At 46.1% G+C, this 26,843-nt stretch overlaps 1 protein-coding gene across 3 annotated transcripts in view; it reads right to left on the reverse strand.

Annotated features, from left to right (window-relative positions):
- Window positions 1–426: 426 nt before the first annotated feature.
- The window catches only part of SHISA9 (shisa family member 9), a 262,397-nt gene continuing 235,980 nt past the window's right edge, over window positions 427–26,843 (reverse strand). The window contains exons 3-5 of one of the 3 annotated variants that reach the window (XM_016197621.2): window positions 24,188–24,343; window positions 16,999–17,046; window positions 427–806 (exon numbers count right to left, since the gene is read on the reverse strand). In XM_016197621.2, coding sequence (XP_016053107.2) covers window positions 427–806; window positions 16,999–17,046; window positions 24,188–24,343 — 584 coding nt within the window. Of the gene's footprint in view, window positions 807–16,998; window positions 17,047–24,183; window positions 24,344–26,843 lie in introns of all 3 variants that reach the window. The other 2 variants (XM_087815113.1, XM_087815112.1) reach the window with 2 other exon arrangements.

Below are 26,843 nucleotides of genomic sequence, written 5' to 3' on the forward strand. Positions count from 1 at the left end.
GAGACAGCTCGTGGCAAACGGTGTATGTGCTCAGATGGACAATTTCTCTAAATTGTGCTACTGTCATTTTTCATCATGGATTTTAGTTTCAAGTTAGGAGGAAAAAGAAAAATTAGCCCCACGGTCTGGGCATGTGAGTCTGGCAACCTTGGGCCTGAAGTCGAAAGAGCGTGCCTCAGTTTCCCCTTGGCGGTACGGCTGGACGTCCATGCTTCGTTTCTGCTCAGCTGCCGTTCAACGCGTTTAGGCATGAGCCAGAGAAAGCGGGGTCCCGTGTCACCAGTAGGTTTCTGGCCGGTTGGTGCGGAGAGTTGGATGTGTGGGTGGCTGTCGGGGTGGGGGGCGGCCAGGGAGGGGGTGGGCCGGGGTATTTTTTTGCCTCTCAGTTGAGTGTGGTCTCCAGGACGCGCCCCGAGCAGCGACAGCTCAGACAGTCACTTCGGTTTTGCTGTTGGTGATGAAGTAGGGCTGCGGGGGCGGGTAGTGCTGGCTGCGAGTCCCCAGGGGGTCGCTGGAGCCCGACTCGGCCGTGCCCAGCTTGCCCTTGCTGCCGTAGGCCTGTCGCCGGAGAGAGTGCTCGCTGGGGTCCCAGGTCTTGAAGTTGGCGGTGGAATTGTAGGCCAGCGGGTGCGGCAGCGTCTTGCTGGCCCGAGACTTCTGTCCGTTCTGCTTGGCGGCGCCGTGCTCGGGGCTGAAGGCCCGCGGCTCGTCCTCCGCTCTCACGGGGTGCAGGGGGAGGTTCCCCTTGGCCGCCAGCTCGGCCAGGTGCCGCCGCTTGGAGTAGAAGTCGTCGTTGACCTTGTCGGCTGGAGCAGGGGGCAGGTGGACGGAGACGGGGAGGGGACAGCAGGGACGGGGAGAGGGGGGAGAGAGAGAGAGAGAGTTAGGGACCGGCAAGGCAACCCGAAAACGGCATCAAACAGGGCCACAGTCCAAGGGACACACACACCAGAACTCCACCTGGAACAGACAGAAGGAAGGACAGGGCCCAGTCCTCACAAACAAGAGCAGGGCCGAGGGGGCAGGGCATCCCCAAGGGCATCTCTAGACCCCCTCCAACGGACATCTCAACCCTAACACTCTGCCGTCCCTGGCTTTCTTATATAATGCAAGAATAGTTTCTTCGTTATTAAATCCTGCGTTCTCAGTAGAGAAAATACTGAACACGTGGAGAAATATTTGTATCTATCCCCACCACTTAAGAGAGCAGAGACCAACACTTGAGTGTATTTTTTTTCCTGGTCTTCTCAATACACAGAATTAATTGGGGATTTTTATTAGTGTGTTTGTTTGTAGCAGCTAAGCACACCCGTGCTCAAATCCCAACCCTGCCAGCAGTGTAACTTTGGCTAAATGGCTTTTATTAACATCGGCTTCTGCATAAGGCAAGTATTCCCAGGAAAATGTGTATTTCACAAGGTTGTTTAGAGGTTAAATGATATGATGTATGTGAAGGGCTTAGATATTAGCCACCACCACTATCATCATTATCATTAGAAACAGCTGAGTTCTCATGTAAGATCTATCAAGCATTCACTCCCTGTTGTTAGAAACTAGTAATAAAGAGATTTTAATGCCTACAGAATATTTTACTGAATGGAACTATTAAAATTAATCAATCCCCCTATTGATGAACATTCAATTGTGCCAATATTTTGCTCACTATAAATAAAGCTGAGTTGAGAATCTTTCAGACCAAAGCTCTCTTTGTACTTACAACTTTGAATTTAGAATGATGTTAAAAATATTTTCTTAATCTACATCCGAGGATGGCAAACGGTAGCCCAAGGACCAAATCCAGCCACCACCTATTTTCAAAATAAAGTTTTACTGGAACACAGCCACACCTATTCATTTTCCTATTGCCTGTGGCTCTTTCTGCTCTGCAGAGGTAGATTTGAGTACATGTGACAGGGACCACCTGGCCCACAAGCCTGGAATATTCACTCTCCAGCCCTGAAATGAATTACCTGAAGTGAAATGACGTTTAAAGGGTGTGAACATTATTAAGGCCCTTGATATATATTGCCAACTGTGCTACAAGAGTTATATCAATTTCCACTCCAGGTCACCACACTCTCCAGCACTGATTCCTTCCCTCTTTCTTTCTCTCTTTTTCTCCCTTTCTCCCTTCCTTCTTTTCTCTCTCTCTGTCCCTCTATTTATTTGATAAATTTATGAGAACTTTTATTTTACTCTTTCTTACAATTATGTCCTTATAAGACCCTCTATACTTCTTAATTTCTTCTCAATACCCCTTTGAATTTGCATCTCTCAGGAGCCCAGAAATATTTGCTGCTCTTTCTTCCACACTCACAACATCCCATTCTATCACACATGTGAACTGATATAAATTCACGGGGATCGCCACAGTTGCATGTTTCTTTGCTCATCTGATCCTTTCGGCACCCCTGATTTTAACTCCTGCTTGATGGGTTACAAAACTGCTGATCTCAGGCACGTGAAAATGATTGGAAGAAGGTTACCCCCAGCTAGTGGCAGAGCCAGGGTAGAACCTAAGTCCAACAGACATTATTTGATGCTTTTGAAAGACCACGGAGGGAAAGCTTTGGTTTCAGGACTGCGTGGGGGGAAAAAATACACTCCATGTGCCCCTCTGTGTCCATGGCAGACGTCGCTCATTCCTCACATGGCTCTTTCCTGGCAAGTGTGGCCTCTGCTCAGACTCCACAACATGACGCCCGAGGAAGCTCCATGTCACCTTTCTAGGCCTACTACAGTTTAGGTTGGGTTTCTGTTCCTGTTAAGGTAAAACTCTGACAGGTACAGTCTTTCAAGAGAAAGTCTTCCTTTCCATAAATCCTAGAGCTGGCTGAAGATACAGAATGTCAGAGCCAGAAGGACCCTGGGAGTCTGCTACTGAAGATGCTGAGACATGCCCGGCATTGCTTCAAATGGCTTTCATCTCCATCTTTCTGCCTTCTGGAGGAAAGTTCTAGGTTTCCAATGCCATGAAGTTTCCATAGATGGATGTTCTGATATCCCCTTTGAACTTCAAATTTCACAAATCCAGTCACATCCAGGACAGATTCACTGGCATCTCCCACTCCAGGTGGCCAAGCCTGAGCCCATCAACATTCCTCGGATCTGGTCTTCAGGCTCTTCCTTCCCTCTGGCATGGGATCCCCGACTCTCTAGTCACTCAAGCCACAAACATGGGAGCAGTTGCTGGCTGCATCTTCTGCTTCCCCCCCGGCACAACAGCTGGACCACCAAGTCCTTCTAGCCCTGCCTAGAAAATACTTCTCTAACCTATTCCACCCCCAATCCCACTTTGAATATTGCTCCACTCCCTGCCTTGAGTTTCACCTCCCCCCGTCCATTCTCCACACTGCAGTCAAAGGCATATTTCTAAAATGCAAAACTGACCACGTCCCTCATCTACCAAAACCTCTTGGAGCAATTTGTTCAGTCATTTAGTTGTTCATCAAGTAGGCCTGGGGCATGTGCTAGACACTGGAAATATTAGGGAAATCAGAAACAGACTTGGTCCCTGCCCTCATGGGGTGAACATTCTACTAGGGAGGGACAGATAGTGACCAACTAGTCCCACAAATTAGATGAAAGTATAAATGTGGCTTTATGGTAAGTGCTATGAAGAATATCTGGTCTTGTGAGTACAATGAGGCCTCTGGGTTGGTTTGAGAACCAGATGTTGGAGCTGAGCTTGCCCATCCCTTCACTTACGTAGGACTCCCTGTTCTTTATCTTCAAGACTAAGCTAAGGTGTTGCCTCTTGATTCCCGCCAGCTCCTTCAGGCACCCAGCTCTCTCTCATAGCACTGACGATGCTGCTTTGCAAGTTTCCATTTTCACATCTAGTGGGGGTGTCCTCCCACTAGACCATGAGTGCTTCGCGAGCAGGGGACCCCATCTGTCCATCGGTACAACTCAGTGGCTCTCAACCTTGGCAGTACATGGGGACCACCCTGGGAGGGGGGGGCTTCTAAAGATTTCAGATTCCTGGGCCCCTCCCCCAAACAATTTAATCAGATTTTCTGAAGGTCTGGCTCAGACATAGATTTTTTTAAGCCCCACCCCCAGGTGATTCTAATGTTCAGGCAGAGCTGAGAACCACAGGCTGAGCCCAGCATCTAGCGCGGTACTGGTACACAGATTCTTGTAAAGAACTAAAAGGCAGTGACCTCCCATCTCACTCCTGTTATCCCCAACTGCCTCTCATGTCAGATACCCCTCCCTTCTAGGTCTGTCAAGGCTGATCCCACCATACAAGGCTCTTATCCATGGCACCCATCACGCCTGCCGTTATATACTTCTTCACACAGTTCATTCATTGTTTATATTTCTCCCACTAGAGTCCCAAGAGGGCAAGACCAGGTCTGATTTTTGCTTATTGTTGCATAAGCAATGTCTAGCCTAGTTCCAGTCAGATATTAGATACTCAATAAATAAATATTCAGTGAATGAATGAATGAGCAAAATACCGTAACAGAATAGAGAATACCAGGGCATAGTTGGAGTGGATCTCCTTTCCCTCTTTCCTCCAGTAGTCTCTTATTGAAAGTCTCATTAATCATCATTATGGCCCCAGGCATGAATCATTCATTCCCATGTTTCTCTTTCCAGACAATGGACTAGTCTAAGTTCTGCTCAGAGCAAGGGATGCCTTCAAGGGTTCTTGTTTCTGACAAGCTGAGATTGATTATGAAGTAGGTGTCCCAACAGCTGAGATAGGTAATGTCTTCTCCAAAAGTCCTAAAGAAAAACAGTCAGAGAGGCATTCCGCTCTCACACAGCAGTGCAGGTATGGGGAGAAGCCCCCTTAAGAGGAATCATGAGTTTCACGTGGAAAATCTACTCCCTTCTCCACTCCCAACCCTGAACTGGCCTCCTGGTGAACCTGGCGTCGGGTGCTCTCTGAGCATAGAAAGTGTTTAGTACGTGGGAAAAGAGGAGTGGACAGGAAAGTCTGTGGGCTCTGAAATCGGACACATCTGAGTTTATGAGACCTCAGGAATGTCACTTAACCTCTTAAAACTCTCTTTTCTTAGGTGTGAAATGGGGATGATATAAATTACTTTCAGTTTATTGTGAGGAATAAATTTTATGAGCTATATAAGCTACATGGTATAGTTCTGAAATACAGTAACTATTCAATACATATATTTTGCTTCCTTATGAAAGAACTGGGTTAAATCCAACAGACATTTATTGGGCACTCACTCTGTGCCAGGCAACCTGCTAAGCACAAAGGAGGCACGCATCCAAACCAAGGAGCCTTCTTTCATTTCTTCCTTCCCTCTGCGCTTCCCTCCACCCGCCATGTGGGTTGAGGACCTAGTTTGCCCTATGCAATGGCGTAAGAGGGGCACTGATGTTTGCAATGAAGAGCTGATTAGGGAAGGCATCTCGAAGCCGTGTTCTGTAGCTGCGATCTGGAGCTGAACAGTCACAGAAACAGCATTCCCGGTGAGGTTGTGTGGTGTACAGCACACATGGCCGCGCTACTTTGCAGTTCCTCCCATCGAGAGGTGGAGTCTATTTCTCCACCCTTTGAACTTGGCCTGGCCTTGCGCCTGGCTTTGATGTCAGGCATGTCCTGAATCTGGCCTTACAGAAGTTCTGCAGCTTCTACTGTCAGGCTCTTGGAATCCTGCCTCCAATGAAGGAGGAAGCCCAGGTGAGCCCCCTGCAGGATGAGACACCTGCAGGCCAGTTGCCCGCATTCACCACAGCCAAGAGCCTGCTCACTGTCAGATAATGGGCTAGGCCATCCAAGACCACGCAGGCATCAGCTGACCTGCCCCTGACTCCAGATACTGAGCAGGCCTGGCCAAGACCAGCCAATCCAGCCCAACCCAGAGCTGCCCAGCTGACCCACAATCAGAAGCTGGTAACTGCTGTTCAACCACTAAGCCTTGAGTGGTTTGTTATGCAGAACTAGATAACTGCTACTGAGCTATTTTCAAGAGTATTTCAACAAGACTGTGGTTGGTGCTGGATGAACTGTTCCCATAACCAGCAACTGCAGTTTCCCTGCAGCCCTCTCTCCAGTGTTCTGGTCGCCTCTGCTCGGGCTCAAAGGAGGGGAAAGAAATGCTGACGTGGCCACTCTCGGCTTTGTGCAGGGTGTCCCTGTCTTAGTATATTAAAAAAGCTCCTTGCGAAAGAAATAACAGATTCATTGAACAGCCTTGCAAGCCCCATTAATAAATGCATTAACCTAATCAGCCCTGCTACCTCGTGGGCAGATGGCTGACAAGCCGCCCGGGAAACAGATGTGCGAGCCTTTCAACAACACTGGTCCTCTCCGGTCTGATTTTTCTTCATTTGAAAAGAGGAAGAAAGAATGAAAAAGGTGCTTTCCTTCCAATGAGCCTAATTGCCTTGAAGGAACCGAGGCTGTAAAATTAAACTATACCTTCCGCCATCTGTCTCTCTCTTAATTAGCAGCAGACACTTACATGTACAGGTGCGGGGTGGGCTGGGGCACTGCTTCCGTGGGAATGGAGGGAGTCAAGGTAATAACCAGTTTTCAAAACAAGTTGCACATCTGAGGGTCTCGGCAGGTGGCCTCCCACCTACCTTCTTTCCTTGGGCCAAAGATATCTTAAGGAGGGTTCCTACCGCTCATTCTCACATGGTGGTAGTCCGGGGTCTCAGGGGATAGATTTCACCTGGTAAGCAAACCAAAGCTTTCACCATTCCTCATTTGTCCCTGTCTTAGGTCCAAGAATACATGGAAACGAAGTGATTAATCTTCCCATCACACCCAGGAATAAAATCCAAGTGATCTGCAGTTGGCCCCAAGGTCTGCACGGCCTGGCTTCTGGTTATTTGCCCACTTTCATCTCTCCCACACGTATTATGAACCCATCGCAGAGTGGATTTGTTTCCTAGGGCTGCCATAACAAATTACCATGAACTAGGTGCCTTGAAACAATAGAAATTCATTCTTTCACAGTTCTTGAGGCCAGAAGTCTGAAATCAAGGTGTCAGCAGGGCCACACTCCCTCTGCCGGCTCTAGGGGAGGATCTTTCCCTGCCTCTTCTAGCTCCCGGTGGCTGCAGCCATTCTTGGCATTCTGCGCCTTGTAGCTGCACCCCTCCAGTCTCTGTCTCTGTCTCCATGTGGCTGTCCTCTGTGTATGCATCCATGTGTCCAAATTCCCCTCTTCTTATAAGGACACCAGTCATTGGATTAGGACCCGCATCAATGCAGCATGACCTCATTTTAATTCAATTACATCTGCAAAGACCTTATTGCCAAGTGTGGTCGGTCACATTCTGAGGTTCCGAGTGGACACAGATTGGAGGGGACACTGTTCAACACAGTTCACACAGGATTCCTGTCTGTTCCTGGACACACCAAGCTTTTCATCTCTTAGCTATTGGACCTTGTGCCTGCTGTTCTCTGCCAAATGCTCTTTTTTTTTTTGGTTTGTATATCTTGATCCTCTTGTCACTTGGCTCTGATCAAAGGTCACTTCCTGAGAAAATTCCCGTGATGACCCCATCAAAACAGAGCGACCTGCCTCCAGTTGCTCTTATCACTTCTACTTTAATATGTTCTTAACTTGTATCATTATATGAAATTATCTTTCTTAGTTGTGTATTGTCTGTCTCCCTTGACTAGAATATAAGCTCCAATCAGGGTAGAGATCGTATCTGCTCTGCTCACTACTGTATCCCCAACACCTAACCCAGTGCCTGGCACAGAGCAGGGGCACAATAATATGCATTTGATGAAGGAAGGAAAGTGCCGGGTATATTTCAATTCCAATGATATTCTCTAAAATACTGGAAATGGGCAGGTGGCTTCATCTTCTGTTCATCTAGTCTGTGATATCCAGTTTTATGTGTCTACTTGAACGGTCCATGTGTTGTCCAGATGAAACATTATTTCTCAGTGTGTCTGTGACGGTGTTTCTGGATGAGATTAGCATTTGAATGGGTGGGCTCAGTAAAGTAGATCACCCTCCCCAGTGTAGGTGGCAGCATTTAGTCCTTTGAGGGGCTGAATAGGACCAGAAGCAGAGGAAGGAAGATGCATGTCCCTCCTGCCTGCCTGTGGGACTGGTCTTCTCCTGCCCTTTGGACTGGGATTTCCTACACCGGCTACCCTGGTTCTCAGGCCTCAGACTCAGACTAGAATTATACCACCCATTTCCCTGGGTTTCTAACTAGCAGACAATAGATCGTGGGACCGTCTCAGCTTTGGTAATCGCATGAACCAATTCCCTATAATAAACCTCCTTTTTATGTATATATATCCCATTACTCATATATATGAATATTCATATAGGATATATATGTATTTACATTTTACATATATGCATAAAAGGAGATATATTATGGGATATTGGTTCAACCAAATCAATAGCATATATCTCCCATATGACATATATAAATATTATATATATGAACAATAGTACATGTATAGAGTCGACCTTTGAATAACGGATTTGAACTGCACAGGTACACTTTATATGTGAATTTTTTTCAATTGACTCACATAGATCAAACCCACGTTGTTCAAGGGTCAACTCCACGTTGGGAAGGTGCAGATGTGCAGGGGTGACTGTAGTTATACCTAGATTTTCGACTATGCAGAGGTCAGTGCCTCTAACCCCCATAATGGCCAAGGGCAACTGTATATGCTGTTGGTTCAGTTTCTCTGGGGAACCCTGACTAATACATAGTCCATATCACAAAAGACTGAGCGGCCTGTGCTTTACAGGGATAGAAGGACTGAAGCCTGGGTCAAGTTCCTTTTTTCTGGGGCAGGAGAACTAGGCTATTGCTCAGTTCCATATCCCTGGTTGAAAACTCACAGAGGCAGGAATACTCTTTCGCAAGCCTAGCTCCTGGGAGGTAGAATGAAGTCCTGCAAAGGAGGCAGGGATTGGTTAAAGAGACTACTTGGGTATAGCAGCAGGTTGGTATCCTGGAATTTATAAATTTGTGGCTATAACACTCACCATTATTTAACCACTTGCCTGCCTTATAGAAGATAGCCCTGTTTCCTTAACAAGGGTCTATCTTTAGGAAAATAATCCTCTAAAACTAAAGAAATTGGAGAAGAGAGTGAAACACTTTTCTTGGTTTCCTCTCTCAAAACATCAGGGATTACGGTAGCCACGTAAAGAAGAAACCTCAAAATGCCACAACCAAAAGTTTAATGAAGACGCATAGAGCAAAATACATTTTTTTTCTTCCTTAAGATGGGGCAGGAGAAGGGAGCGGGGGTGACCCAAAACTCTCCCAGCCAGATTCTGGTTCTCCCAGCATCCTGTTGGCTACGACATCACAAGAGGTGCAGGTCTCAGTATCCTCCGAGGTGCACTGACATTGGCTGGAGTGCTGGCCAACCACCTACCAAAACCTGGCTCCCATCCCAAAGCGTTTCTCATAGAACTCAGCCGAGACTGAGGTCTCTTCATCCTTGCTCCAGGCCAGGCACTAGCCAGGCACTGTACACATATTATCTCATTTAGTTGCTCCCTACTCCACCTGGAGCCATTGAGGCACATGAGGCTGCCGGGACTCTTCATGCTATGTCACAATGATCCCCCCTCATGACAGTGGAGCAAATTCATATTTTGAGATATTAACCAATATTTCTTTTCCTTGGGCTTCCACTATGCCCTCCCCACCCTGCAGAAAACAGCAGTCACTTTCAATAACGACAAAGAGCCAAAGTGTTGGGTTTGAATCCTACAATGGGCTCTTCACAGTCATAGTAGTCTTAAAAGGCAAGACTTCAGCAGTGAGATTTGAAGATGTTGTGAGAGAAAGAAGGATTAATGAGGTCAAGAACTTGAAGGATTCAGGGCACCAGGTTTATACAGTCTGTAACAGTTCGGGGGAATGCACACCTGGTTTTGTGACTGTAAAATCGTCTTTCCAATACGGCAGAGAAAGCATGAATTTTGAGAGCAGATAGATTGTGTTCAAATCCCAACTCTTCCACCTATAACCTGGGGACACTGAGCAAGTAAGCTAAGCTCTCTAAGCTTCCCCTATAAAATTGAAAATAAAATAATGTCCATGTGGCAGGGGGCTGAGGATATTGAAGAGAATCATGTAAGTGCCTTATGTAAGTAAAGTACCAATGTCCTTGCCTCAGAGTAGGTATTCAATACATGGTAGCTGCTATTGCTTTTGTGGTCAGAAAATAAAACCAGTATAAAATCAGGATAATAAGATCAACTTTGCAGAGTGCAGTGAAGTAATGAGACAAGGCACGAAAAGGCACAAACCGTTATGCATGGCGCATAGTAGGATTCCTTAAGTGCATACCCCGACCTGAGAAGATGTTGTAAAAGACTGCTACCTGCCTCCCAGATATCTTCTACCTTTTTTCTTGGATGCACAGCCACTCAGTTCCAAGATTTCCTCAACCTTCCTGGAAGCTAAATTTGGCCAAGTGGCTAACCTCTCACCAACGGAATGTTAGCAAAACTGATGCATCCAATTTTCACTTCACCTTACTTGTTTAAAAGAAAACTGGTTGCCTTGGGTGGTTCTCTCTTCCCCCTTCCTACAGGCTATACCAACAACCAACTATAACAATACAGGAGAGGATAATATGGTAGAGGGAGGTAGAGCAACAATGTTGAAGGAACCTGGGTCCCTGAGTGATGACTTGGACCAGAGCTGCTCCACCAACCTGGACCCTTGAGGCTACTACACAAGAAAAACAGACTTTTTTTTAAGCCACTGTATTTGTGTGGCCTTTGGTACAGTAAGACAGTATCTACTTTTTACTTATATAGGAATATTTTCTGGGTCTCATTTTTTTTTTCTCCTTCACAAGCTGAATTAAAAAGTAAAAGGGGGGACAGTTCATGTTGTTAAAAGAAATGCCCTAGTATTTATCTCTTCTTTTGAAATACAGTCTATAAAGCCGTGCAGGTTCCTGAGGCTGTCTCTGCAGGCAGAAACAAGAAAGGCAGGAACAAAACCTAGTTTCCCAGGCAGGAAAGGGCTTGCGAGATGAGAAAATTCATCTTTATGGCAAATTTGCCCTATTTCACCTGGTCCTGGGTCTTGCTGCAGAGACACAAGTAGGAAAATTACATTTGAACCAGGTCTTAATGAAGCTCAGGGCTCTGGGCTTTTCACACAGGGCCCCATACCTTTCCTGAAGCCATGTCTCTCTAAGATAGAAAACTGATGAGAGGAGTCCAGGAGCCTGGCCCTTTTCTATCTTAACCCTGAGGGCTCCCACGAGGAGGTGTCGCTGCCTTTGCTGGAGAGGATTCTGAAACAGTGCCTGGCTGGAGCTTTGTACCGAAGCTACCCAGGCTGTACCACAAGCCTTTCTGTTGTGGCTGCAGGGAGCCCGCTGTCAGTGTCTTGCTGTCCACAGGCATCTGAAACCTCAGCCCTTCCCTCAGGCAGTCCTGCTATGCAGTCACCACTTTCTGAGAGGTTGTTGGATGAAGGTGGATGATCTCACGCTTCTACTATGGCTGACCACAGAGCCCTCTGTACAGAAGGCTCCAGATGGAAACTGCCCTCACTCACTGCCTTTGCATGCATCCTGCGTTGCTGCTCCATTGATTCACTGTGGGGTTTATCTTCTGATCAATTTCCCAGCTGGTAAAATTTTATCCAACTGGTGGTTTTTCAAATGAAGCAAATAAAGGTTAACTATCCTTAATCCTATGTACCTCCTTCCAATTTGCTGTAGCAAAGGACCATCTCCAAGTAGATAATTTTAAGATTTGGGACCCTATGTTAGATTAATGCATGAATGACCTCAATTCTTCACACTTCCCTGTATCCACACTCTTTTTATGTGACTTTGAAACTCACCCCAAAAAAGGAGGGTCTTGTTTCCCCACCACTGGATTCTGAATTCATCCATGTGACTAATGCATGCCAAGCAGACATGACACAAACAGATGTTTGAAAAAGTGCTTGTTGGTTTAGGGTTGCTCTCTTGCACCTCTGCCAACATCATGAAAACATACCTGGGCTACCCTCTCTGAAGATAAAAGCCACCTGGCACAAAGTCAAGTCACCCCAGTCATTCCAGCTAAAACCAGTCTAAATAAGCCAACCCCCAACCAACTCCCAGATACATGAATGAACTCAGATGAAACTAGAAGAACCTCCCACATCAGCACACATCACTGGCACATCAACTCTTGGTCTCAATAAATTCTGAGCTAAATAACTGTTAAGCCATGAGATTTGAGGTCATTTTTTACACACCACTATTGTGGCAATAGATAACTGATACAAATATCAGTCATCCACTCAGCCTACTTCCAAGAAGAGCCCAAGTTTTCTCTCCTATTCATAGTCCATGTGGTCTGGATGATATGCGCCTCCACTGCTCTATCCCGTACCTATTCCCCAGTGACTACAAAAAAAACTCCATCTCACTGCCCTTATCATAACAATTCGTTCAGAGGTGGGCATCTGACAAGGCAAGCCAATCAGAGCAAAGCCTGTGATTTCTACTTATAGAGATAAAGAGGGTTAATGAGGTCAGTAATCCAAACCTTCCATTTTATAGGGGAGACAACTGAATCTCAAGGACACCCAACTGGTAGAAGCAGCACTGGGTCTAGAATACAGTTCTCCTGACCTCTATCTTGTAGGTTTTTCTGCTATATCTCAGCGCCTCTTCATAAAAGACAACAGGATGCCCAGCTTCACTTAATAATTTACTAATAAAGTGTATGCTGAGTGTCTACAGTGTTCTGTGGGCACCATGCAAGATGCTCGGGAAGTTTGAAACAACTGAGATCTAGCTGACATAGCCTCAGAGAGTCATACTTTCAAACTACTCTAATGCTTATTAGAATCTTGCTGCAATGGAATTTTCTGCAAAGCAAAGAAACTGTTCCACTGACTCACTTCATCCCCTATAGGATCCCAAGGAAGCTCATCAAAACTTCAGTGCTTGCTCTGAGCTTTTCAAACTCAGGAGCTAGTGGGATTTTATTTTTATTTTATTTTTTTAAATCACCTCCCTGTTTTCCACCTGCTCTGTATCCTACTGCTCACCAGCAAACCAATCACCCAAACCAGAAAATTTCAAAAGCCTGAATTTCATGAAGTAATGTTTTAAGGCTACTTTTAGGTGAGTTTTTCCCCAAGAGGTGTGCACTACAACATAGCTGTAACCCAAATCACACATTTTCTTTGCCTTGTACCTTCTGTGGCGTCTCTTGGATGAACATTTATCACTAAACTACATCAGTTTTCTTAGAAAAAAGAAATAACTAAGATTTATTGAGGACCTACTATTGAGTACCTACTATTGAGTACCAACATTATCTCATTTAAACCCACTTAAGATAGGTGACAAGGCAATATCATTTTTCCCTGTGACAGATGAGAGCTAAGGCCCAGAGATATAAAGCAACTTGGCTGCCAAATTACTCTGCCACAGCTGACAAGTAGCAGAGCAGGACAGCTAATCCAATACTGTCCACCTCCAATGTCCTTACCTTCCAGCTGTAGCCCCAGCTCAAACCCCAACTAAGAAAACAGTTTTATTTCAGCAAACAGCAAAAATAACCATGTTTGAAGGAATTCTGGCATGTGAAAATTGGTGTTCGAGGGCAAACTGTGTTTGCACCTAGGATTGGGTCTTAGAAAAATTAGGTTCAAACTTCAGTGTACAAAGAATTATCCAGAAGGTGCATTTTAAAAAATGAATTAAAAAATGGAAAGACCCCTCATCCAATGGTTCCAGTTCCTTAGGAGTGGGTGGGCCTAAGATTTACACGTCTAACAAGCACCTCCAGTAATTTGGGGTCAAGTCTTTAAGCCGCTCTTTGAAGTCTGTGTCCTGGTCCTGGGTGTGATGTAATTTTCCTGAGTGATTTATCTCAGGGAGACTCAGTTATTTCATCTGTAAAAGCAGAAAAGCTGAGTGGAGTGTTTTTTTCTTCATTGTCTTCATTGAAGTGTATTACTTGCATTGTCTCACAAAATCACTCCCCCAAACCCAGTGGAGGGTGGATATTATCATCGCCTCTGCTTTGGAAATGATAGAAATGGAATGTTCCGAGCCTGTGAGTGGCTTGCACAAGAGCATACGGTCTGATTCTAATCAGAGCCAGAGCAATTAAATCACAGCAGTGTGCTGGCAGTTTCCCCCAAGTTCAGTGTCAGGTGCAAAGATTCATTTTGCAAAATAAACCGATTTTGAAAGACGTTCTTCATATTGATTAGGAGAGTCCCCTGGGCTTGAGGCGGTGGTGTCTTCTTGTCCTGGGTTTTAAACAATATGCCAAGAGTTCCCAGGGCTGGGCATGGGTGGGTCAACAGCAGCGACCGCTAGGGGGCGGCCGGCATGGGAAACCGTCGGGAGTGATCAGTGGAGTGTCAACTGGTGTGATCTGTTTGCCATTTCTTGTCCTGGCAGATTTGGCTCCCCTCCAAAGCGACTTACAGTCAATGTGGGTAAAAGCAGAAAACTTGTACCTTTAGGGACCTTGTCCTTTCTCCCTTGCAGCTGCCCCTTCCTTATCCAGCCTCCCCAGGTGACACTCACCCCTCTGCCTACTTATTGGCTCATTCCCTATGTTCCCAAAGTGGGCTCCTAGCAACATTCCTGCCACTGGATGTGAAGATACTGATTTTCCTGAAGAGATCAGACGTTGAAAGTGTTTGGAAAATGATGGTTCATACAGAGTTTGAGTTTTTGTTACCAGGAGGTTTTTCAGAGCCTTTCATTAGCTCACCTGATAGTAATGATACCAGCAATGGCCTTCATGCATATAGACTTTCCATATGCCACGCACAGTGACATGTGTCATACACGGTGTCTCATCTCGTTCTTACAAAAAATAGGGGCTCCGGTTGGTTGAGTGACTTGCTGAAGGTAACGAGAATATCAAATGATGGGGTCAATGATGGCACCGGGTGTCTGAGGCTAAGCTCATCACACCCTGCTTTTGTCTCCCTTTCAAGAAGGTGGTGGGACGTGGGAGGCAGGAGCCGTTAATACTCCCAACCATGTTATCTTGCCTCGTGGAGACTCGGGACTCGGGGTCTACAGCTAGAGGAGGATCAGTGACCCCTGAGACGTGGCCTGGCCCTCTCTGGGCCCCCTCCTCTCTTCCCTAGACAAGCCAGGACAAATAAAGGTGCATTTAGCGGGACAGGTGAAATCAGCCCAGGTTGGGTAGAAAAACGGCTTCCAAGCCCTTGCTTTTGACCTGGCTTGAACTATTTTCTAAATGCATCAGACAACAGGCTGATGTAAGCACGGGGATGCTGCCTGCCTGCCAGCACTGTCACGGGAATCATAATGGCTTTGTTTTTCACCAGGGAGGAAAAAAAGTTTATGTCTCAAATTAGTAGGTCTGTCATGTTCCAAATTGTTTGCATTTCTAAAAATGGACGTTGACATGTGAATAGTTATTATCTAATGCAAGACACAAAAACCTGCCTCTCTCAAGGCAGCAACTGAGTCGTCAAGGGGTTTGCATTAGACACAAGGATCTAAGCTCTGCCTCCAGATATGGGAATACAGTGCAGCCCCCTCCCTCCCCTCACCCCCAGAGCTCAGCCTGTTTCTGAGGTTCTGGGACCCTGGTCAAACTCCCCTCTTCAGAACCCTCAGCCCACAGAAGGATCCATGAGACCTAATCAAAGGTCTTAGTTTCCAAACAAAATTTCTCTGCTGCAGTGATTTTCAAAGTGTGGTCCTTAGAAAGGCAACATCAGTATCACCTAAAAAGCTGTTAGCAATTCAGCCCATCGGGCTGGTGAATCGAAATCTCTGGTGGGGCCCTCTTGGGTTTTAACAACCCTCAGGGTATGCTGACATTTGCTCAAATGGCTCAAGGGTGAGAACCACTGGTGGGCCCACTGCTCCCTCCTCCCCACTCACAGGCACCCGTTCACTATATCCCCCAGTTTCTTAATTATCCTTCCACTCCATTTTCTTCTCTCCTTCCTCTACCCACCCCAGTTCAGGTCACTACCCACCTGGATGACCGCAGGAGCCTCCCAGTTGGTGTCACCAATGCCAGTCCACTCTCTCCTAATCCAGTCTCCACTTGGAAACCAGAACTATCTTTTGAGAATGCAAATCTGGTCATGCCAGTATCCTGCCCGGAGCCCTGCGATGTTCTCTAGTTCCTCCCTGTTCAAGGTCACGAAAGAGTCCAACCCCCCCCAGGTCAGCTACACTCTCCCACCACCAATCCAGCAAAGCACCCGGAGCCAAGGAAGAAGAAAACCAAGTTTCCCATCTGTTCTGAAAAGAGCCGCTCCCGTCACAGCCCAGTGGGAAATAACTTGGGAATTTCGGTCAGAGACAGACACGGGTCCAGCTACAGCTCTACTGCTTGGCAGCCCCGCGACTTTAGACAAGCGAGACATCCTGGCTCAGACACCCATGTCCGCACCTCTAAAGGGCAATGCCAACGCCTACCGCTGGGCCATCGGGCACACAGTCGGGAGGTAAAAAGCTATAGCTACCTCTGGTCACCCAGCTGGCGAACAGACTCAAGGCGACCAAGTCCTTAACTTCTGATGCTACCTCAGGAAAGCTGCAAATAGCACTGTGTTCCCTAAAAACCTAATCATCCCCAAGACCCTGGGAATGTTGATCTGTCTATCTATCTGTTTATCTCTCCCCCAGAAGTTGTGCTTCTCCCTTGCATTAATTTACCTTGTGTTTTGCTATTTTGCCTGTGTAGCCGTCTGAGAAAAAGCAACAATTCCCGGAGGTCTTATCTGGGATGGTTTCTGGGAGTGACAGTTTCCTTTAGGCAATATACATTGGGAAGCGAGAAGTAATAATTCAACAATGGGCCCCGAGCACAGACACCACACCAGGCCCACATGCACACACACACACACACACACACACAAAACACCTACACACTGGAACTCAGACGGACTTGCAGGTCCACCCAACATGGACACACATGTGCACTGGGTCATGCACAGACACCAGGACTCTGTGCCTTCACTAATTAATGTCAAATCCGACAACACCTGTACAACAAGCTAGAAAAAGCCGTACGGTACCTTTTGGTGACTTAAGCGTCGCCACTGCCCAGTCACCATCAGAACTTCCTAAAAAATAACAATCGAGAGATGCTCATGTGTTTCTTGCTTCGGGTTTCGCTGGGCCCTCACACCCGGGTGCTGCCGGCCGCCCCAGCTGGAGCCCCCAGGGCCACAGGCCTCAGGGGACACAGGGAGCAGGGAGGAGGACCACATAGGCCAATGAAATTATGTGGGCACCTCTTTCTGCAAAGCCTTGGAGCAGTTTCAAGACAAAGCCAGAAGAGGGTAAAAAAGAGCCCCCTGCAAAAGGCACAGATGTTTTCAGTAACATAAAGGGAGAGAGAGAATTCTTAGGTGGTGAGTAGCTCTAAATCTCAACCCTCTAAGAAACAGAGAAAAAGTTGAGTTACATGAGGTGACTTTGGTTAATGACAACACTGTTGACAAGAGGTAAATTTTCATCCTGTTTTACCGTAATCCCCTCCTGAACGGGGGGAGGGGGCACTGTTGGCGTCAAATTCAAGGTGGGGCAGACTCTGCTGACTACAGCTGCGTTTGAAAAATATTGTTGAATGAATGAATTCAAGTTTCTCCGAGGAGTCACTTCTCCTAAGGTACGGAAATTCCCCTAAAAGCTAAGCTGGTTAACTGAGAATCCCATAATGCCTGGACTTTTGGTTACAAATCACTTTCTCCAAATTGAATTCCATTTCAGAGGTTCTGGATGAGTGCTGGGGGACTCTCACATTATTAGCAGAACCCTAAGGGGACCCCCTTCATAAAGTAAAGATGGCTATGGCTCCACACCCTACACCTGTCCTTGGAAGGGTTTTTCTGTAAGATTGGGTTTTACTCAAAGCAGGGCAAACCTGCCCCACCTGTCTTTGCAGCAACCTCTGCCCACTGGCTGTAGCTTGGACAATTCGCGGGCACCACCAGCTCCTCTTTCCCTTCTTAGTCATCTACCTGGAAAGATCAAGTTCTCCACATTTCTGCAGTTTCCAGAGAGACGCTGGGCTGCCAGCTGAGAAGAGGCGCAGGGAACAGTCTGTGATCTGAATGATTACAGAGCACAGATCTGGCCCCATTTAAACATTTCCGGCTGGCCTCTCAGGCGTGCCAAAGGAAGCTCAAAATTGCCACATTCCCCCTGCGGATGTGAACTCTACACCCTCATCACTCACAACAGAGGGGACATTGGAGTGGCAGAAGAGTGACAAAGCTAAAATTAAGTGGGACCCACCCCGAATGACTTCATGTTTCTTCTTCCTCTGAGGCAGGGTCACTGGCATCTGGAAGTAGTTCCCTGGCCCCAGTCTTCCTGTGCAGGGGCAGGGGGCACTAGCCTGACCAAATCACTGAGTCACTGGCCTCAAGGAAGCCCTCTCACCCCCAAGCCAAACCCATCACTGGTTGCCTTGAAGGCAGGAACCACGCTGTAGTCACCTCTGTCCCCTACTAAAGGCAAGGCTTAGCTCCCGCAAGGCAGTGACAAGTCCTGTTTCATAAATCATTGCTAACAAGGACACTTAATCAGATGGCACATAGGCTATCAAAACATAGAGTTAAGGTTTCACTTGGTGGCACTAGTGGACATTAGATAAATATTTGGGGGATGAAAAATTAAATTCTTTTTATAAAGGGATGGGCCTAAGGCATTGAGAAGAAGGGGCATGAGGGAGCTTTCTGGGAGATGAAAATATTTCTTATCCTTACTGGAATGTTGGTTATCCCAGTGTATATTTATTTTTTTTAATTTTTTTAATTGATGTTTATTTTTAGAAACAGAGAAAAAGGGAGAGAGAGAGAGAGAGAGATGGATTTGTTGTCCCACTTACTGATGCATTCATTGGTTGCTTCTTGTGTGTGCCCTGAGTGGGGACTGGACACACAACCTTGGCGTTTTGGGACAACACTCAAACCAGCTGAACAACCCAGCTAGGGCTTAGTGTATGTACATGTCAATAATCACACTATTATAAATTCATGATCTGTGTATTTCACTGTGTAAATTATACTTCAATTATAATATACCTTAATTATGTTATATCTCAATTATACTCAGCATCATGGGAAAACTTTTGTCTTCAACAATTTAAAACAATTAATATCTTACTAAGTCCTCGCCTCCTCCACCTTTTTTTTTTGGCTGGTTATATCCTTCTGATGCCAGAAATTGTTCTCTGGAAGACAGCATCATTTCATGGAAAGAACACAGGATTCTGAATCAGGCAGTCCTGAATGTGACTCTTATCTCTGTCATCTACTAAAAGTGTGACTTTGGGAACATTACTTAACTGTACTGAGCCTCACTTTCTCCATTTGCAAAACGTTGGAACTAACACAGAGGTGTACTGTTTGGGAGTTCAATGATACTAGCTCCCTTTCTGACATAACTTAAAAACAAATATAAACTAGCAGAGGCAATGCATTGAGGCCCTAATGCATCACTGAGGGTTTTCACACCAAAAAAAGGGAAGAAGGAATTCCTGCCATGTCTAAGTGCATTGTTGCCATGGTTTTAAGAAGTGCCATTAGAGAATGTAACTTGGTTCCAACAAAAATAGTCCATCATCTGTCAAACAGCAACAGAGAAAATATTTTCCTATTAAAATTTTGAATTGAAAACAAAGGGACCACAGCACTTTGTCAATCATGCTGGTAACATCCTGTCTCTCTCACTAGGTAACCAAAGTTGCACTGAAGCATCTAAAGGGCACGTGCTCGGGGACGTTTGGTGGCAGGGGATTTAAACTCTCAGACACCTGGAAGGAAAACTAGACTTGAAGCCAATGGGAGAGAAATGGCAATGTGGGGGCAATGCTCTGTGTGCAAAGCCCACGGGGAATTACATAGAAGGGTGGTCTGCTTCACGCTCTGGGTGCAGGGTTCACCCCTGCACCTCTGAACTATCGGGTGATGCTTAGGGATTTTTTTTTAAAAATTCTCACCCAAGGAGAATTTTTCCTCTGCTTTTTCAGCAAGAGTGGAAGGGAAAGAGAGAAACATCAATGTGAAAGAGACACAAAGAGCGTGCCCTGACTGGGGCCAGGGATCAAGCCTGCAACCGAGGTACTTGCCCTTGGGTGGAATCGAACCCAGGACCCTTCAGTCCACAGGCCGATGCTCCAACCACTGAGTCAAACTGGCCAGGGCTGCTTAAGGATCTTTTGACAAACACCTCTGTCTTGTAAATACTGGCTTACGAAGAACCACAAAGTGGGTCTTCACATTGCAGCCACCTCCCACATGGGTGGTTCAGGCCGGAGAAGTCGTGTGCTTAACTAAATTTTTAGGTGACATTTTGGCTCAGTCTATCACAAGACACACTTCTCGACTTCAATCTTGGGGAAAATACATCTAAAATGTTTGAACCCACATTTCTGACTTAGTAAAGAGGGTTAATTGAGTGAAATGGAATCTTTCTTTGATAGACTATAGCCATTCATCTGGGCACAGGTCTTCGTTGTCCAGGAGATAGATTGCAAGAACGAAGAGGTTTGGGCTGCCTCTTCACTGGGCCCTCAAAAAGTCATCTGCCCCTTGTTTACTTGCTTGTTTTATGCGATTCCCAAAGGGAGTTAGCTTTCATACATGCTTTTCCCAGAACTGGAGTGAAGGATATGGATCTAACGATCTATTTCCTTCAAAGTGCAATCTGGGCAATTGCATATTAATCAAGGTACCAGTGTATCTTGGGGATTCAAGAAAAAATATAAGCAACAAACAACTCTGGTCTAGACACTTAAATATGTGGTAGAATTTACTGAGGACTGACCACAGACCAGGTCAAGCACTTTCCATGCACTATATCATTAAATCTTTCCAACAAGCCATTAGCTGTGTGCCTTTATTATCTCCATTTTACAGATGGGAAAACTGAGACCTGAGGAGGTTAAGTAATTTCTTCAATTACTCGATAATTGTGTGAACTAGATCTGAAACTCAGTCCTGATCAGTTGCAGAGGCCATAAGACATTCTGCCATCTTGCTGATCACCTTGTGCTCCTGACTCGATGTGATGCCTATCACATGGTTTTATTCACCAGGTTTACAAATATGTATTGGGATCACTTATCAAGCTCCCCACAAGGTGCTAGATGCTGGGGATACAATGATGAATGGGGAAGACCTAGTTCATGCCTCAGTGAGACCTAAAATAAAGGGACACCAGATTAAATGTTTGGGAATGAGTAAATGAATGATTGAATGAATGAATGAATGAATGAACTAAACAAATGATAAGTCGACCCATCGCTCATTCTTGTACAAAGTCCGATGGGGTTTAGCCTCTGACATTTCCCTAGTGTGTGGTAATCTTTTACTGATAACTGGGCAGTGAACCCCTTGGGAAAAGAGATGATTCTGTAGTCACATGCTTTCCAAATGCAAATGTTACATGTCCAAATTCTTGAATTGTAGAGAGAAAAGAGCTCTCTTTAAACGTGAATGAGTGTGATTCCAACAAGCAACAAAAAATTAAAATTAAATAAAAGGAACAACCAACAGTTACTACTCTTCTCTCCAGAGTTGAAAGTGGATGAATGGGACAATTTAATGGCCCACAGGTATTCTAATAACTAGAATGAGTGGAATTATTTAACTTTCTAATTTAAAAATTAGTGTGGAGACCACATAATTCAGCTTCCTCATTTTTCAAAGAGAGAAACTTGGGTCAGAGAGTCTCAGTGACCACCCCAACCTCATCTGATGTTCTGGATGTTAAAGCCACCAGGAGAAATTTTTTTTTCAGAGGTATGCTTAAACTTGGCAATTAACCCTAAAAGCTATCCAAGCCTCCTCTTATTTACTAAATTGAAGTTTTTATAAATTGAGTCTGGTTATATGGTGTTGCTGAGCTTTTAACTGCCACCCATTTTTTAAACAACCTCTCTCCTGGGTAGTAATGATTGCAATAACAAAATGCATTCCATCATTCACATCGTGGTCAGACTGTGACTTAATAAAGAACCCTTGAAAGAACGTTTATTATGGGATTTGCATGTCATTTGTGCAGGCAGATGCTGGACTCATTGAGTCACGCAGTCCCTCAATCAGCTCCTCACTGGACCTCCACTCACTAGAGATTCCCAAGACCATCTGTGACTCAGATAAAGACTGTGAACTTTCACAATAGTCAGAGAAGAGAGACACATCAACCATATCCAGGATGGAGGAGTATTCCCCAAGGGAGATCCTTCACAGTTTCTAGAAGATAGAGAGGTGCTGCTCCCTTTCTACTAAGCTAGTCTTTGATTCTTGTCAAAGACAAGCTCATTCATTCATTCAACAAACATTTCTGGAGTTCTCCCTTTGTGAAAGAGAGCGTTACCCAAAGGGTGTCAAATAAATTTTCATGCTGCAGATTTCATTCCAAACGCACTGCAGACATTTGCTCTGCATGACACATAAATTCTGCACTCTGAAATCAAAGACCTCTGTGGTGATATCCATCCATTATTTATCCAAAGAGCTATTGGGTTTTGGTTGGGGGATGAGACACTGGGTCTAAGTTGAACAAATGAGTTGTTTAGGGTAATGTGACCAGTTCCAAAAGATAAAACATCTGGGCTGATTTTTCTTAAGTGCCAAAGAAGAATCGACTGTAAGAGCAGGCACTATTTGTTACCTAAATGCAAGGCTCAGAAAGGGAGGCAGGCCACCAAATAGTGTGCGAGGCTTCCACAGTTACATCGGCACAGATGCCCTGACTCTTTCTCTCCTAGGCAACAGCCCTCACCCTTTCCTAGTAATATCTGAGTCTATTTGAACACGCTTAAGCGGCATATGCTATGCAAACATGCAATATGGAATAGAGGAATCTGTGGCCATCGGGTGTAGATGAGGCTCGAGTTGGGTGCAGAAATTCAACATGAAACACAGGGAACTGATATGTAGGGTCTTATAAAACTTCAGATGTAGAAGCCTGTGTCAGTCGGCACAGCCTGAGTCCTTGGTGTTATACATTTGGCTCAACCTCTCTTTGCATGGTTCCTTCTGGAAGTCCTAGGAGGTCGGGGAGCATGAATTCCTAAAGATAGAGTTCTGGTGCACACACTTACTAAGCTCTAGTGTGTGCCTGGCTCTCTTCTAGGCGCTGATGTGGTCGTTTGGTGAGTCCGATGTTTGTCGGCCAGGGCAATCACAAGCATCGGGGGACAGGGTCTGCGCTCGGGCTTGTGGCGTGAGCGTGTAAGGGAGTTAGGATAGTTCATACCGGAGTCAGCGAGTGTCTCCCACTCCATCTCTAACGAGGGGCTTGGCAGTGGGAGCAGGAAACAAAAGAAAGCACGTGGTCCGAGGTCTTCTTTTTGCCCAAAGTCTGACTTAGCTGTGGCTGCTGCTTTCATCCGATAGAACCCTGCTAGGGGTGCACTCCTGAGGATCCTGGGTCACTGTCACACGCCCTCATGTACAGCGGGGGCAATAGTGGCAGGAGCGCAGGCTCCAGGGTAATAAAAATACAGGGTCAAGTCTCAGCTCTGTCACCCACCGGCTGCTTGATTTGGGGCAAGTGAAATCAGCCTCCTTGAGTCTCAGTGTCCCAATCTGAGAAGTGGAACACTAGCTGTGCCTTCCTCTTTGGGTCACTGTGAGAAAGCGAGACAGTGTATAAAAGGCCCAATGCAACGCCTCGCACTTGATAAGAACTCAGTTAGCAGCGGCTCCAGGCTGCCTGGCCCAGAAAATACTTACATCCCGAAGGGCAGAAGCGTCCTGGGGTAGGGGCGTCATGCGTGCCCACTTCTCAGAGACAGGGTGGCTGTGTGGAGGGTGAGGGCTACCCACTGAAGGGCAAGGCATTCAGAGACTCCGTGTCCTAGGCGCTGTCGGGTTCCCTGAGGATTCGCCAGGGCGGGGCGTGGGTGAAGGAGGGGCCGAGGTGTCAGGGGGACCAAGTGAGCACCAGCTCCTCTTCCCCAGGAAGCGGCCCCGACGTGCGCCCCTCGCCCACCCGTCCTGCCCCCTTAGAAACTGTATCCCAGGTAGAGACCCAGAATATATCGATCAAGAGGATGACGATTGATAGGTAGGTAAAGAGTAAAAGAGACAGAGGAAAGATAAAGGAAGAAAGAGAGATTCTGAGAGACAGACAGATAAAGAAAGAGAGGGATTAGAAAGATAGAAAAAGGAATTGAAAAAAGCTGGAGAGAGAGATCTGGGAGGAACAGAGACGTAGAGAGAGGAGAAGCGAGGCGGCACTTACCCACGGCCTTCAGGGAGGCGTACTTGTTGAGCTCCTTGCCCGGAGGCTGCTGTTCGTAGGGGTTGGAGATCTGGCCCAGGCTAGGGTACGAATGCGGGTGGCCCATCTGCTGCAGCAAAGGGGAGGTGGGCACTGCGTTGTTCATCTGGGTAGGGTCTGGAAACCAAGAGACAGAGGGAGATGGTCACAGGCAGAGCCGGTCCTTTTGCCCACCCGCACCATAGGGCCATGTTCGAGATCAAAATTCCCGACCCTTTGAGGACGTGATAGGAAGAACAGCAGAGGATGCACTGACACATCAGAAACAACTGAGCACAGTCTTCACTGGAGAGCAGGGGGGGCAGATGGGTAAAAACGAGGATGGGCCGAGAAAGTCTCCACCTCCCCCCTAAATTAACACAAGGTCCTATCACTGTAGGAACTTTATTTAATTATTATTTATTTGAAGAGAGGGGGGAACCGGGGAAAGAGAGAGAGAGAAACATCCATTTGTTGTTCCACTTATTCATGCATTCATTGGTTGCTTCTTGTAGTGCCCTGACTGGGCATCAAACCAGCAACCCTGGTATCGGGATGACGCTCTAAACAACTGAGCTACCCAGACAGGTAGGGACTGTTTTTGTTATCAATACAATATATGAATAAAGAGATGATCAGCTTCAGTAATAGTCAAGGAGATGCAAGTCCAAACAACAACAAGTGGGCATCTCTTTGCCAAGAGACTGGCAAAAGTGGAAAAGACTGAAACACACCAATACTGGCAAAGATGCTGGGAACTGGGCGGCCGCATCAACCGGCGGTGGGCGTGTGACTCGCTGCATCTGCAGAAAGGAACCTGGGAGTGGGTACTGAAATGTAACATGTATGTGCATGTTGACCACCTAATACCACTTCTAGTGACCGAGCCTTCCGAAACAGCAGCATCAGGAGGTAAGGATGTTTGTTCCGAGATGTTTTTTGCACCATTGTTTGCAAAATGAAAAAACACACACACAGAAAAATAATCTGAACCCCTGTCCAATACGGGACTTCTTTTTTAATTTTAACATTCATTTATTTAATTACTTTTGAGCAGGTTCATTCTCTTATTCCCATTCACTGCTTAAGTTTATTATGTAAAATTGATAAGTACCAAATATACACATATGTAAGTTATTAACCCACCACCCCACTTAGGAGCTAGAACATAACCCATGCTCACTAAATTCTTAAGTAAATTATTGTGCATCTATATTATGTACATAATATATACATACATATGATAGAATATCACTCATCCATTAGAAAAAATGAGTTAAAAATCAATTAACTCTATCTGTGTCAATCTGGATATTTTCTAATGGTTTTATATTGTTAAGAAGAAAAAAGAAAATGTCAAAGCTAAGAAAATAATACAGCATTTTTGTTAAAAGGAAAATCTATGCGTATTTTTGTGTGCTGTGGTTTGCAAAGAAAAACTACATCAAGACATGCAAACTAAATACTGGCTACTTGTGGGAAATGAGACTCATAGGGAGAGAGTCTCAAGAGGCTTCTCTGAAGAAACTTCTGAGTTGAGATCTGGAAATCCAGATGTCAGATAAGTGCGGGAAGGTAGAAGGTGCTGGGGAGGGCAGAGAAAGCAGCAGGGATGAAAGTCATGGAGGGAGCAGTGCATCCTCAGAAACTGAGAGAATGCTCCCTGGCCACTCGCCCGGCATGTCTGGAGAGCACAGAGTGGGGGAAGTGGGACAAGGCGGGGCTGGAGAGGCTGGCAGGACCCCCAGACCCTGTTAAAGGTTCCCATCTTCACCCCAAGAGCAATGGGTTGGACTGACAGGAGGCGAGTGAAATGGGGGACAGGAATCTAGGTGACATGATTATGGCTCCATTTCAGGCAGGAAATGCGGGTTCTCAACTTCATGAAGCACATGTGCAGATCCAGACAAACGCGGCAGGAGATGCTGGTGGTGCCTCGAAAGGTTCCCAGCACACGCGCCCATTCCCCAACTGCTGCGTCAGCTGCTAGCAGCTCATAGCTGCTCCTTGAATCTGGAGAATTGCTCTCCAGGCTTATGGGAGCCACCCCCAAGGCTCAGTGTGCTTAACGCACCTCACCCTCACCACCTGGTGTGGTCAGCAACCAATGTGTGTCTGGCACCAAGGTACAAAGACCAGACCCTGTCTCAAGGTGGGGATGAACTACGAAGCAATGGATACCACCGAGCTCCCACGGGTTGGGACACGTTTAGAGCAGGAGTTGGCAACTTTTTCTGTAAAGGGCCAGATTAGAAATAGTGTAGGCTTTGCCAACAGGCTATTATAACTACTCAATTCTGCCCTTGTAGCAAGAAAGCAGAATAAACATTATGTAAATGATGGGTGTGGCTGTGTGCCAATAAAACTTTATTTCAAAACACAGGTGCTGCCTGGATTTGGTCCAAGGGCTGAAGCTGGACAACCCCACATGTAGACTTTATCTGAGACTAAGATCCTTATGTGTGGCTCTGTTATCTTTAATTATCTGTTTTCCTCACAACCTTAGAGGTGTGTATGCATGTGTGTGTGTTACCTAAAGGTCACTCCCTCAAGTCTCATGCCCTGAACCCCTCTCTTAAGTGCTGCTTCTAGACAATTCAACCCACGACATGCATGGAATAGCTAGGCTTTAGAAACC

The sequence above is a fragment of the Miniopterus natalensis genome, chromosome 3 (genome assembly GCF_054644295.1).
Source record: "Miniopterus natalensis isolate mMinNat1 chromosome 3, mMinNat1.hap1, whole genome shotgun sequence".
NCBI lineage: Eukaryota > Metazoa > Chordata > Mammalia > Chiroptera > Miniopteridae > Miniopterus > Miniopterus natalensis.